Genomic DNA, 12,711 nt, shown 5'->3' on the forward strand with positions numbered 1-12,711 from the left:
TATATTTGTTCATATGGAAAGTTGCCCACCCATCTATTCAATGGGGAAAAATTAGGTTATAAAATAGAAGGTACAGCAGAATGCCATTTTTAAGGGGAACTTAAAAAACCTTTATCTGCTTCTGTATCAGGAAAAAGATGGAGAGTGTATTCATCAAACGTTAACAGAGTCTTTCTCTGACTTGGAGGATTTAGAGGACATCAGCGTTGTTCCTTTTAAACATGTGGGGGTCTTTTGTTTATTCTTTTCTCTCTTTTTCACATTGAATATATATTAATCCTAGAACCAGTTAAAAAATACAATATAGACATTAAGACATACAGACATATGCCCCTTAGGACATAATTCCAGCCTCTGTCAACCAGAATCATGACGTGTAATGAGGGAAATTTCCCTTTCTTCCTTTTCCACGTACCGTCCATGATGGTCCTCTCTGGCAGGTGGCTCTCCTCAGTAGGAGCATGGGCTGGGTGGATGTAGGGCTCTAGTGATGGCTGTCATATCGAGGTCTCCTTCTCCAATAAATCTGTGTATCAGGAAGCTCCAATCCCTGTGGCTACTCCTCCCAGATTGTCAGTCACCCTGCTCGTGTTTTCCCCTTGAACTTGCCCAATGATTTGGTGTCATGAAGACAAAACTGAAGACACTGTTTTTGCCCTTGTCTTTTACAGCTGGTTCCGCCTTCCTGAACCCTGAAGGGGATTCTAGCACAGAGGCAGAAAATGACCCCCAGCTGACATTTTACACTGACCCCTCGCGGAGCCGAAGGCGCAGTAGAGGTAGGAAGGATAGAGGGGCAAAGTGGGGTGAGAGGGGCCATGGGGTGGGGAAGGCAGGGAGCTACAGAGGTGCTGGGTCAGGGAGGGGGCTCTGTGGACCAAAGCCAGTGTCCGCAGGAAGAATTCTTGGACCAAACTTGGTGTTTCCTCCTAAGGAAGAAAGAAGAGCCTAGAGTGGAAAATTTCAGAGAATCATCTCTCCCAGATAATGGCACTCTCAAACAAGTTTCCAAGTTGTTTGAAAGGCTATTTCTTGGTCAGAAGACTCTCAATTCCTTCTGGAAGCCTCGGGAGTCATATTTTGCTGTTTAGACACAGGAAATAAAGTTGATAAAGTGTGTTATACGTGAAAAAATAGACAGTATATTTACCCTCGCTTACCCAGCCATCCTGGGATTGAGTGAGGCAGAGCTTGGGGGGTGGGGTAGTTGAGGAACGATCTGTGGCCTGAAAAACATGTGTAGTGGTTTTGGACCTTTAATCCCCTGCCCAGCAGAATCACAGGACTCCCAGGGCCCAAGTCCCCTCCCTTCTCCTAGCAGGGCCCAGGTTGGTTTGTTCATTCTTCTCAGTGTTGATAGAGTTGTCCTTTCACGCAGCCACGGTCTGTGACTCTCCACCCTGATGTTCAGTGGCTTCAGGCATGGCTGTTGCAGCTGTGGCTACCAGTGCCTATGACTTTGTGGTCTCACCATCGTTACTGAGGGAGGTCTGTGTTCAGGCACCAAAGAAGCTTCAGCATGTACTTGCTGTGTGATACTGGATAAAGACAACAACTTCTCTGAGCCTCAGTTTCCTCACATATTAAATGGGTTAACAATACCTCACGCATAGGGCTTAATTATATTAAAATGTGCCTTTTTGGTGACTGGCAAGGCACTATGAGATCTCTATTGTGTTGCTGTTAGAACTCTCCACAGTGCAGCCTTGGGTTTCTACAGCACTTCATCTTAAAGAATTTTAGACAGGGGCCCGTCGAGATACAATGGAGGGTATTTGAGTGATGTCATCTTGTGTGATAGTCAATAACATTTTCCCCAGCCAATAATCAACCAGTGCCGCCCCCACCCCCCAAAGACACCTACCTTTTGGCTGTCTCCCACCTCCATCTGAGTTCTTGACGTGCTGAGGAATTCTTCCCAGAGATTGAAGGAAGCCCTGTTAATTCCTCAGTTCCAGTTCTGCAGGCTCTGCTGCTATCAGTACAAAAGTTCTTCCCACCACTTTTCTCAAGAGATCAGTGGGGCTCTGGGTTGCCTGATGTCTGGTGCCCCAGTATCCCTGAGGTGAGACTGTTGACTCTTGATGTTCATTACATATTTATATACAGCAGAGAGTCGTCCTAGGCCCATCCACCCTAGGCCACAGCAAAGCAGGGTGGGTTCTGCTTTAATAAAATCCCGTGTAAGAAAATCTATAGTAATGAATTAGAATGAGTTCCTTTGCAACATAAAATTGTTACTTTTAAATACCAAGGTCTCCTAGTATATCAACTGTTTATTGCTTTTAACTAGACTGTAAGCTTCTTACGGATGGGCTTTTCTAATTTATTTTTCCAAAGTGCCTAGTGAGGGATTTTGCCTGTAATAGATGCTTGCCGGTGTTTGTTGAATTGAACTGGATACATCAGTCAGGCCAGCAGGAAATTTTATAACCCACCTGTCATGGGTCAGGCTTTGTGATCAGTAGTAGAAACATGAAAACATGGCACAGTGATAAGACTTAATTTAATAATATAAATAAAGTAAAATGAGTACTCAGAAGAGAGAACAGTTAATTCTACCTGGCAGCCAAAGGAGGCAAAAAGGGAGAAAATAATTAGACTTGGATTATATACAATGGATAGAATTTCTTGAAAGAGGAAAATCTAGGGGAAGGGCATTTCAGTAGAGGAAAAGAGCACATACAAAGCCTTGAAGGCACAAAAGAACATGGCATTTTCAAGCAAGTAAAAGGAGTTCAATGTGGTAGTTGTAATCCAGGATTTGAATATGTAGGCACACAGGGATAGGAGGGATGGGGCTGGATAACAGGCTAGAGGACCAGTGCACGCACGATGTTAATGGGTTTGCACTTGGTTCTGTAGGTCAAAGGGGACCACTGGAAATTTTGAAGTCAGGTAGAGATTCTGGATGATGGGTTGATGATGCAGAAGGACCAGAGAGACAAGAGGCAGAGCAGCAAGTCATTTTGCCATCACAGGAGAGCAAGTGCCTGTAAACAGTGACTACACTGTGTGAGAAGGGCTGTAACAGCAGGGTGCACAAGGGCGGGAGGAACAGCAAGGAATGAGTGAGAATCGGTTCTTGAAGGTTTCAGGGAAGTGTTTACAGGGAGATATTGTTTGAGCTGAGACTTGAAGAGTAGGTGTATACCAGGCTGACAAGGTGACAAAATGGCATTCTGTGGAGGAGGAAATAGTATGTGCAGTCACAGGGACATAAACAATAATTGTCTAGTCAGAGAGCAGGAAATAGTTTACTAGAATAAAGCTTCTGGGGCAGCCTGTGGTCTGCTTCGGAAATAAGGCTGGAAGATCAGGAGATCTCCCTTGACTGAAGGACTTAGACCTGACACTTCAGCTGGAGTCACTGAAGGTTTTTTAAAGAGCAAAGCCCTGGTCTGCTCTGCTTTGTGAACGATCCCTCTAAGGCAGCGTGGAGGATAGGTGAGAGCAGGGGGAAGTTGAGGCAGGGAGACTGGGTGGATGGCTGTTGCCATAGTCCAGGGGTGAGATGATAGACCAAGGTAGGGATGCAGAGGATGGAGCAAGAGAAATTTGGGGCACAGAATGAAAAAAGATTTAATGGCATTGGTGGGGGGTGGGGGTGGCTTATGAAAGAGAGGGAAGAGATAGACATGATGGTGTTTGGGGGCTTGAGGAACCAAGTAGACGGCAGTGCCATTCGCTGGGCAGTGGAAATGGTAGGGAGAGCAGGGTTGGAAGGAGGGTGCAGAGCCCAGTTTTGGATATCGCATTTGAGTGCCTGAGGGCCATTCGGGTGGCGGATCTGGGCGCTGCTCAGACCTGGTATGGGCTGGAGGAAGAAATGTGTAAGTGTGGGAAGTAGACTCGTGTTGAAAGGGTACTAACATGAATAGAAAATCTCCAGGTAGCAAGGGACAGGGGATCCAGAGGCCACCTGCCACCCTGCAATCACTCCCTCCCAGCTATTGCCAACACACCCACTCAGGGGACCTGCTCCCAGAAAAGATGTGTGCCGCCATAGACCACATCTTTTCCCATGTTCCTGAGAATGGCAATTGCAAAGGCTCCACTGGACCCAGAGATTGAATAGTGAATTGTCTAGGGGCTGTAACCTCACTGGATCTGTGTGTTGATTCCAGCTCCCCTCTTTAGTAGCTGCTTGACCCTGGACATGCCCTATAGCCTCTCTAACGCACTGTTTCTGTGGGAGCTGCCTCATCAGGCTGTCATCGTTAAATGATATGCCCAGGTGTGAGACACGTAAGACACCTGATATGTCAGGTGTAAGGTGCCTGACAGGTAATTACACTTATTCATAAGTGTTAACTATCACTATAAGGTTAATCTCTTTGAGACTTATTTTCCTTATCTATAAAGTGGGTAGTTACTGTACAGACTCATAGATTTATTGTAAGGAAGCAAATATTTAAAATAATGTATGTAAAACACTTAGCACGTTGTCAGCCATAATAGATGCCTTTCATTGCTATCAATAATAAATATTAACACAGACTGTAAGAAAATTCCAAAGTATTCATACATTTGGTCGGCAGCTTGCTTTGCTTTCTTGCTTTCCCACATCTGTTCTGTTTCCATGTGAAAGGTCCCTCTTCTTACTACCATTTTATCCTCTCCACCAAAACGAAACAAACACCCCCAAAACCTCCCTTCTTAGCCCTGTCCCCAGCTACTTGGAAGTGTTTCTTATCCCTCAGCTTTCGTATTTTCTCCCTAAGCTTCCATTTATAACCTTACCCCAAGGACTGCAGGACTGGGGAGAGCCTTCTGGTGTGACAATATCTTCTACTTGTATAGAGCAGACGTTCCTTGTTTTCCTCCTTCCAAGCCCTGGACTCTCACCCACAGAGTAGGTGAGAGGTAGTTTGAACCCCAGGAGTGGAGAAGCTGGTTGGTGAGAGCGTCCTCTGTGGAAAGCCATGGGAAGTGCAGGGAGTTCCAGCGTAGGGTAAAAGCATTCCCACCACCCTTGGGCAAGAGGTTGGAGCCCTGCCAGGCTAGTAGAGGGGGACAGTGCCCTCCTTTATGATTTCTCTTGTGGCCTGGCCCAGGAGGCATGCAGAAGACTTGCTCACAGCTGACGATTGTTGACTCTGAGGACCACCAGTGGCCCAGTCCCCTCTGACACCAGGCGATGACATGGTGTTCCATGAGGGTGAAAGTCACTGAGCTCACGCACTAGTCGCATTTCCCACCTGGGCTGGGTTTGCCAGCTGCCTCCCCTGTTTTCCAGGTTGAGCAGCAAAAGGCCGAAATGGCCCTTCACTACCGAGATTTTTCCCATCAAGTGTCTTGCTTTTGCCTTATTTTCAGTGGGCTCTCCCCGAAGTCCTGTGAATAAGACCACCTTGACATTGATCAGCATCACCAGCTGCGTGATCGGCCTTGTGTGTTCCTCTCACGTCAGCTGCCCTCTCGTTGTCAAAATCACCCTGCACGTCCCCGAGCACCTGATCGCTGATGGTAAGTCCACCTCTGAGGATGCCACCTCTGCCCCTCCCCCGAGGAGAATGTTTCAGGGTGGGCAGGGAAAATATAGACAAGCCAGGGAGCCCTGTTACCTATTAGTGAGGAAAAAATAAACCTGGATAAGAAAGACTTAGGACAAAGTTAGATTGTCCACTGATGAAATCAGAAAGCAGGTTAAAAAAAAAAAAAAGAACAGATCACCTCCTCCTTTCTATGCCCATTTCCCATTTCTGTTTGTTTTTAATTAAGCACCTGTCTTTGTGGATAAATGCAGGGCATACTGGCTATAGGTACATAGACACCAAGATTCTCTTAGCCTTTGAATGGGGAAAAGCTAAGTGGAGTAGTAGAATGTTTAAGCGTTAGCCACGTTTCCGTTTGATATGCCTGGTGAGAAATTCCTAATTGCAGTAACTTGCTATGAGCCTAGAACTCTGAAGCAATAATTTACTTTCATCCAGGGGGATCCTGATATAATGAGGGAATAATATACATTCTGAGAGTCCCTGAATTAGTTAAACCCAGAGCACCTAATTGACTTGTTAATGTCTGTTCTCTTGGTTGCCGTAAGGCTGAAAACAGGTGGGGACTGTCTGGAGTGTTAGAGGGCCTGCTATTTATTTTCATGGCAACTGAAGACAGGCAGCAGGTCTCCGTTCCTTGGACGACTGCCAGGGTCTGATGGAGCCGTGCCACGGCCATCACAGAGCTGCTCTGTCCCTGTATCCCTTGCGTCCACACTAGTAGACATGGGATGGGACAAGGCAGCAGGGGATGATATGGCGGGAGATCCAAGTGTTGGCCGAGTCTCCATCCGCTGATCCCTTGCTCTGTGACTCGTGGCGGGCCAGGATTGGTAGAAGTAATGACCTCGGGTGGGGGCTAATCTGCAGAGCGTCGCTCAGCCTGTCTTCAGTAATGTGTGTGTGTGCTGTGGGCACACACGGGCATGCCTCCTCTCTCTCCCCCTGCAGGGAGCCGCTTCATCTTGCTGGAGGGGAGCCAGCTGGATGCCAGCGACTGGCTGAACCCTGCCCAAGTGGTTCTCTTCTCTCAGCAGAACTCCAGTGGGCCCTGGGCCATGGACCTTTGTGCCCGGCGGCTCCTGGACCCCTGTGAACACCAGTGTGACCCCGAAACTGGTAGGCGGGAGCACCGGGCAGAGGGTAACTGTCAGAGTTCATGCCTCTTGCAACTACCCCTCAAAATCCAGGCCGTCCCTCCCAACTGACCCATTACCCCTGGGAGCCAAGACTGTGCAAGCTGGCAGCATGTGGGTGAGCCCCTGAGCTCGCTGGCTTAAAATGTGAGGTCATCTTCTGGCAGAAGCCTTGGAAGCCTCCTAACTGTAGCCCCAAGCCAGACAGATCAGCTCGCTGTGACCTCCACAGCCCATGTGCCCTCCAGTCAGGGGATGTCAGCCAAGGGGGCTAAACTTTTATGCATGTTTATTGTAGAAAATATGGGGGGCTTCCCTGGTGGCACAGTGGTTAGGAATCCACCTGCCAATGCAGGGAACATGGGTTTGAGCCCTGGTTCGGGAAGATCCCACATGCTGCAGAGCAGCTAGGCCCGTGCGCCACAACGACTGAGCCTGCGCTCTAGAGCCCGCGCACCTAGAGCCGGTGCTCCACGATGAGAGAGGCCACCGCAATGAGAGGCCCGCGCACGGCAATGAAGAGTAGCCCCTGCTCACCGCAACTAAAAAAAAAAGCCCACATGCAGCAACGAAGACCCAATGCAGCCAAAAATAAATAAATTAATTAATTTAAAAAAAAATGGGAAAATTAGAAAAGCTTATAGAAGAAAATGATAATCATCTATAATTCTATCTCCTGCAGAAATAATTTAAAAAATTTAATGTCTTTCCTCCCTTCCGATCTTTTATCTATGCCTGATTCTTCGAGGCTTGTAAGCACACCAAGTCCAGTAGAGTTTTCTTGATCTTTTTCACTTAACATTCTATCATGGGAATTTTCCAGAACCACTAAATAATCCTCAATAACGTAATTCTAACGGCCATTTGGTGTTCCACTGTATGTCTATATCATAGCTCCTATTTAAATAGTCCCCTATTATTTGACATGTAAGATGCATTAAATTTTAAATTTTTATGAACACTACTAAAATGAATATCTTTCCACATAAATGTAGGGCATGTTTGAAGTTATTTTATTCAGATAAGTCTCAGAAGAGAGGTTACTGGGTGAAAGGGTATAGCCATCTTTCAGGCTGTTATATTATCTAGGGGGGCTGGGGCTGCTCTGAGAGAAGGGGTTTGAATTCATACACAGCATGTACTGGGGTGCTCTCAGTGCTTCTTGAGCTCCAAGGAGTATGGCTCCTTCATCCCAGGTTGCTTTGCCCTTTCATTGTAGAAGTGGTTCCTCTATGGTAGTCTTTATAAAGACCTATTTCCAGTAGGTTCAGTACCACAGATAGCTCCTTCCCAGAGGAGTGGTAAGATGCCTAAGAAGCAAGGAAGGGGAGGTACTGATGTCTAAGATCCCCAAGTGAAACATTGCTGGAGTCTAGGGCCAGCTTTTCCAGCTCTCTGTACCTCACTTACAGCCCTCCTCCTCTCTCTCTCTCTCACTCTCTCTCTCTCTCTCTCTCTCTCTCTCTCTCTCTCTCTCTCTCTCTCTCACACACACACACACACACACACACACACACACACACACACACACACACAGATGCATCATTTTAAGGTGCCGCGGTAGAAGGATATTAGTAGAGGTTGACTCCAAGAGATCTAGCTGTTACTTGTGTTACAGTCCATTGCTGTAGCTCTCTGGGGGAGTAACAGGTAACTGCAACATCAAAAGTTCACCTTCATAGGTCTAAAAGTTGTTGTTACGTGGGCCCATCACAGAGATTCTAGGTCCCCCTATGAAGGAGAAAGTACAGCATTTTAAACATATGATGTCTAAGACTGTGCTTACTTGCTGCTCCTCCCACGCTGTCAGGCAAACACCAAACTAGACAGATGGGCCGTGCACCATGCCCAAAAGCCAGTGGGCTCGGGAGAGAAAAGCAGGCTCGTCTCAGAGGTGGGGCCTCTCCATGCAACTGAGCTAGTCTCTGGTCCCCTCTGACTTGGATTAGGAGACCCTGGACCTCCTCACTTGTTAAACTCGCTTCTGAGAGAAGCGTGATCTCCAGAGGGCCTTGGAAGCTTCACCTGAGGTTTCTAAAGAACAGGAAGCACTTTGAATTACAGGTGGAAAGAGGGATTGGTGTTTTAAGCTTGGAGGGTCTTAGAGATAAACTCCTCCTTCCTTTAGGTCAATGCTCAAATTCCCCAGGAAGTTACACGACTTGCCCGAAGCCCCACAGCTACCTAAGGCAGAGTCGGTGTTCTGTCTACCATGAAATCAGAGCAGAAGTGGGATTGTAAAGGGTTGCTTAATTCCCCCGGACAGGTCAGAGCCAACGTATTTGTCACTGTGACACTATTCAAGCAATCACCGTTGCTAAGCATCACTGTTTCCTGAGCCAGAAGCTGAAGAACCTGCTTGTCCACAGCAAAGCTCCCATCACCTCTTCAATCCCTCCTGGATGTCTCATTTCTAATCCTTACTGAAAATGACTTTGGGAAGCCCCTCCCCTGCTAGTGGCTTCCCAGTGTCTGTGACAATTAATGAATTTCCAACTGGAAAGCCAGGGAGAGAGGTTAAAAATAAGAACCCACCACAGAACTAAGGTGCGACATCTTCATTCCGGGGTAGCCGCTGAGAAATGATACTGCAGGGACTTCCATTTTCATTAATGCTGGGGTTGGAAACCCTCCCTCTTCCTGCCCTGCTTCTGTCTGTGCCTGGGATGATGTGGCCATCCCACGTGCTCGTCAGTAAGAAACTTTATCGCCTCCCACACTCCATCCTAAAGCCTTTCTCCAAAGAGCTGAGTGTGGGCATTGGCTGCAAGTCAAGTCGACGTTATTTTTGCAGTCCTCCAGCTAACTCACTTGGAAATGTCATGGTGTTGGGACATGTGCTTTCCCAGCCATGCCGAGGGGTCTGCCCACATGGATGGGTGGAACTGTGCAAGTGCACGTGTATACTTTTTCACACATGCAAACAAACACACAAACAGGCGCTCAGTCACTGCAAAGGAGCACCCTCCAGTGCCTGAAGCTCTCCTCAGGCATCCTTCCAACGTGTTTCAAACTTAAGTGTGTGTTTACTCGTCACCTGCACAGAGGTCCAGAGTACCAGGTATGGTAGGAGGCTAAATGGGCCCCCGAAGATGTTCACGACCTAATCCCCAGAACCTGTGAAAATGTCACGTTACCTGGCAAAGAGGAATTCAAGTTGCAGATGGTATTAAGGTTGCTAGACAACTGATCTTAAAATAAGGGGAGTATCTGGATTAACCAGGTGGGCCCGACGTAATCACAAGGGTGCTTAACAGTGGAAGAGAGGGGCAGAAGAGGCCAGAGTGATACGACACAAAAAGGACTCCACCAGCCATTGCTGGATTTGAAGGTTGAGGAACCAGTGAATGTGGGCATCCTCCAGAAGGTGGAAAAGGCAAGGAAACAGATTCTCCCCTCAAGTCTCCAGAAAGGAACATAGCGCTACAGACATCTTGTTTTTAGCCCAGTGAGACTCATATCAGGTTTCTGACCAGCAGAACTGCAAGATAATATATTTCTGTTGTTTTAAACCACTGAGTTTGTGATAATTTTTTATGGCAGCTATAGAAAACTAACACACTAGGGAAGGAGAAAAAGGACAGAAGAAAAATAAGCATTGTTGTGCCCTCTTTATATCAATCACCCTGGCACAGTTTATAGAAGGTGGCTGCCCAGACCTTCTGTAGATGTGTCAGGCATCTACGGAAGGACTGGAGCTGGAAGAGACTTGAGACCATTTTCCACTCCAGCCTCCCTTTTGCATTCTAGCAACGTGCTATCTGGGAGGGACGTAATGTACATAAAGCCCTTAGCCCGGAAGCCCTCTGCCAACTGCACACTGACAGCCTCTCTCAGATCATCCTAGGTTAGTAACCCTGGGTGTGTCTCTGGTCACGTGGGGCTAACAGCAAACCACTGAAACTGTAATGCTTAATGCCCGGATGGATCCAGCCAGGGGTTGACTTTTCCTGTACTTTCTAAGGGTTTTTGTGGTGGTTGTGTGTTGGCTTGTTTTCTGAGGGCAACACAGACTAACTGGCCTCAGCAACTTCTCTTTCTTCTGCATTCCTGGCCTTTATTCCGCCATATGGGCAGCTGTGGAGGCTTCACACACCTGCTTGATTTCACAGCCCCCTTCAGTTCTGGCCACAGACCCTCACTGCCCTTTTCAAGATATGTAGCTTTTATGAGTCTGCAAGGAGCATGCACTTCCAAGCTAAATCAAGTTTTAATCACCATCCAAGATGGTCACTGAAATTCCTTCTGTCCCAGATCTTTCCATAGGCTGGCCCCAACCATGAAGAAATGTGTAAAATCTGGTGAGGGGCATTGGACCAGTTTTCCAGACTCACTCTAGCCCTCCTCCCCTTTCCTTACTCTGAATAAGGGCCTCTCTCTCCCTGTAGTCTTCCCTGGTTTTTAGAACCTAGTTAGGTGGGGTAGCACAGCTCCCATTTTGTTCCTGCCACCTGGATTGCCCACTCATCCCAAACTCTCTTTTGTGGCTCAATTAAAGCACCTCCCTTCAAGGTGTACTTTTGGCCTATTTCCCTCTGTCTGCCCTCCCGGAGTCGTGTGGGGTTGTTTGACTCTGAGCCTACCTCTTGCCTGGTGTCTGCCCAGGAGAGGAGACCAGGCAATTAGATATTATTCAAGACCAGATGTCTGACAAAGATTTCCCTTTTTGGATGAAGCGTACCCAATTGACTTTAATAAAAGTCAACTGCTACCTGAAGGATGGAGGTGATCAGGACTTTTGGCCTTGATCTGTAGTTATGTCACGAAGAACTTGTGGTGAGCCCAGTCATGTCTGAGGAGCCCTAGCTTCAAGGTCTTTCTTCAATCGTTCGATGAGATTTGTGCCCCATCCATCTATGGAATGGGAAATGACTGGAAGGCACTGCGTGTCAGCATCTGCCTTCAGGGTACCAAGCACAGATCCAGTGTAGGCATCTCCAGGCCCTGCACAGATCATCTCTTGGGTGGGCTTCTACTCTCTGGCAGCGTAGTTGTCTGTGAGTGCCTCCTGCAGGGCACGCTCCATCCCAGTTGGGCACTTCTCTGTGGCCGTGACACGTCTCTCTGTTGGATTCCTATGAACACCACCACAGAGTCGGCACGTCATGTGTTCCCTGCCATCTGTCACAGCAGATGCAGAGACTGTAACACTTCTAGCTTAGGAGGGCATCCAACACCCTTGTGGGGTCTTTAAAATTCACAGCTAACAGTCAGAGCCTGTGCTTGCACGAAACCCCTCTTAAAGTCAAGATTTAGCAGTTGGTTGCCATAGCAACTTCCCTCATCAAGTCTGAACTCCTTTCAACGTAGATGGCCAGACTGGTTTTGAGGAGGAATACAGAAGAGGGAAGTTTGGTGAGTTCCGGAAATGAGGATGATTTAAGAGACGAATTTTGGAAATCCTCAAACTCTAACATGATATGTTTGAAAAATGTCTCTGTTGCTCTGACTTCGGGCTGCGTATAACATTATATGGAGGAAAGCTTTACTTGTTGTCAGTAGTGTGTCCCCACATAGTAATGAATGATGGAAATCTCATCAGGGGATAATGACTGTGAAGGCAATTTGAGAAAGGTAAACGTGCTCTACAAATGGTAGATATTGCCAGCATTAGGAAAATCAAGCTCTGCTCGAGCTCTGAGTTGTTACTGCATTTATTTTTACATGTGTTGTGGTAACTAGATATCAGGTGTGGAAGGTGGACTACCTTTTTTTGTCAAAGCCATCCAGTTAAGAACATTGTAAGAGTCAGACTGATGGGTTTGACAACCTCTTGAGATTCCTTCCTGTTTTGTAATATCATATCCATGCCTAATGTCCACAAGGAAATTGAAAGATGATCTCCTTAAGGGCGAATCATTTCTGGGTCCTTGACCCATTAGTTGGCTTGATATTGGCACCTTGGGGAGAGGTGGTGGTGATGGTATCTATAAATTTGGGACACACTCTTTAATTAATTTGTTTATTTTCCATTACACAGTATTTATAAAAGGTCTCCTCAAATATAGGAAAAACTAGCTTGTTCCTGCTCTTGTGTAGCTTATAGCCTAGAGTCCATGCTTTCTTTGGAATTGATA

At 47.0% G+C, this 12,711-nt stretch overlaps 1 protein-coding gene across 5 annotated transcripts in view; it reads left to right on the forward strand.

The window, feature by feature from the left end:
• The window catches only part of ASTN1 (astrotactin 1), a 326,481-nt gene that overhangs the window by 155,465 nt on the left and 158,305 nt on the right, over positions 1-12,711 (forward strand). For 3 of the 5 annotated variants that reach the window (XM_049715388.1, XM_033428142.2, XM_004269790.4), the window contains exons 5-7: positions 672-779; positions 5,320-5,469; positions 6,450-6,617. In XM_049715388.1, coding sequence (XP_049571345.1) covers positions 672-779; positions 5,320-5,469; positions 6,450-6,617 — 426 coding nt within the window. Of the gene's footprint in view, positions 1-671; positions 780-5,319; positions 5,470-6,449; positions 6,642-12,711 lie in introns of all 5 variants that reach the window. The other 2 variants (XM_049715380.1, XM_049715367.1) reach the window with 1 other exon arrangement.

This window comes from Orcinus orca, chromosome 1 (assembly GCF_937001465.1).
Source record: "Orcinus orca chromosome 1, mOrcOrc1.1, whole genome shotgun sequence".
NCBI classification, from domain to species: Eukaryota; Metazoa; Chordata; class Mammalia; order Artiodactyla; family Delphinidae; genus Orcinus; species Orcinus orca.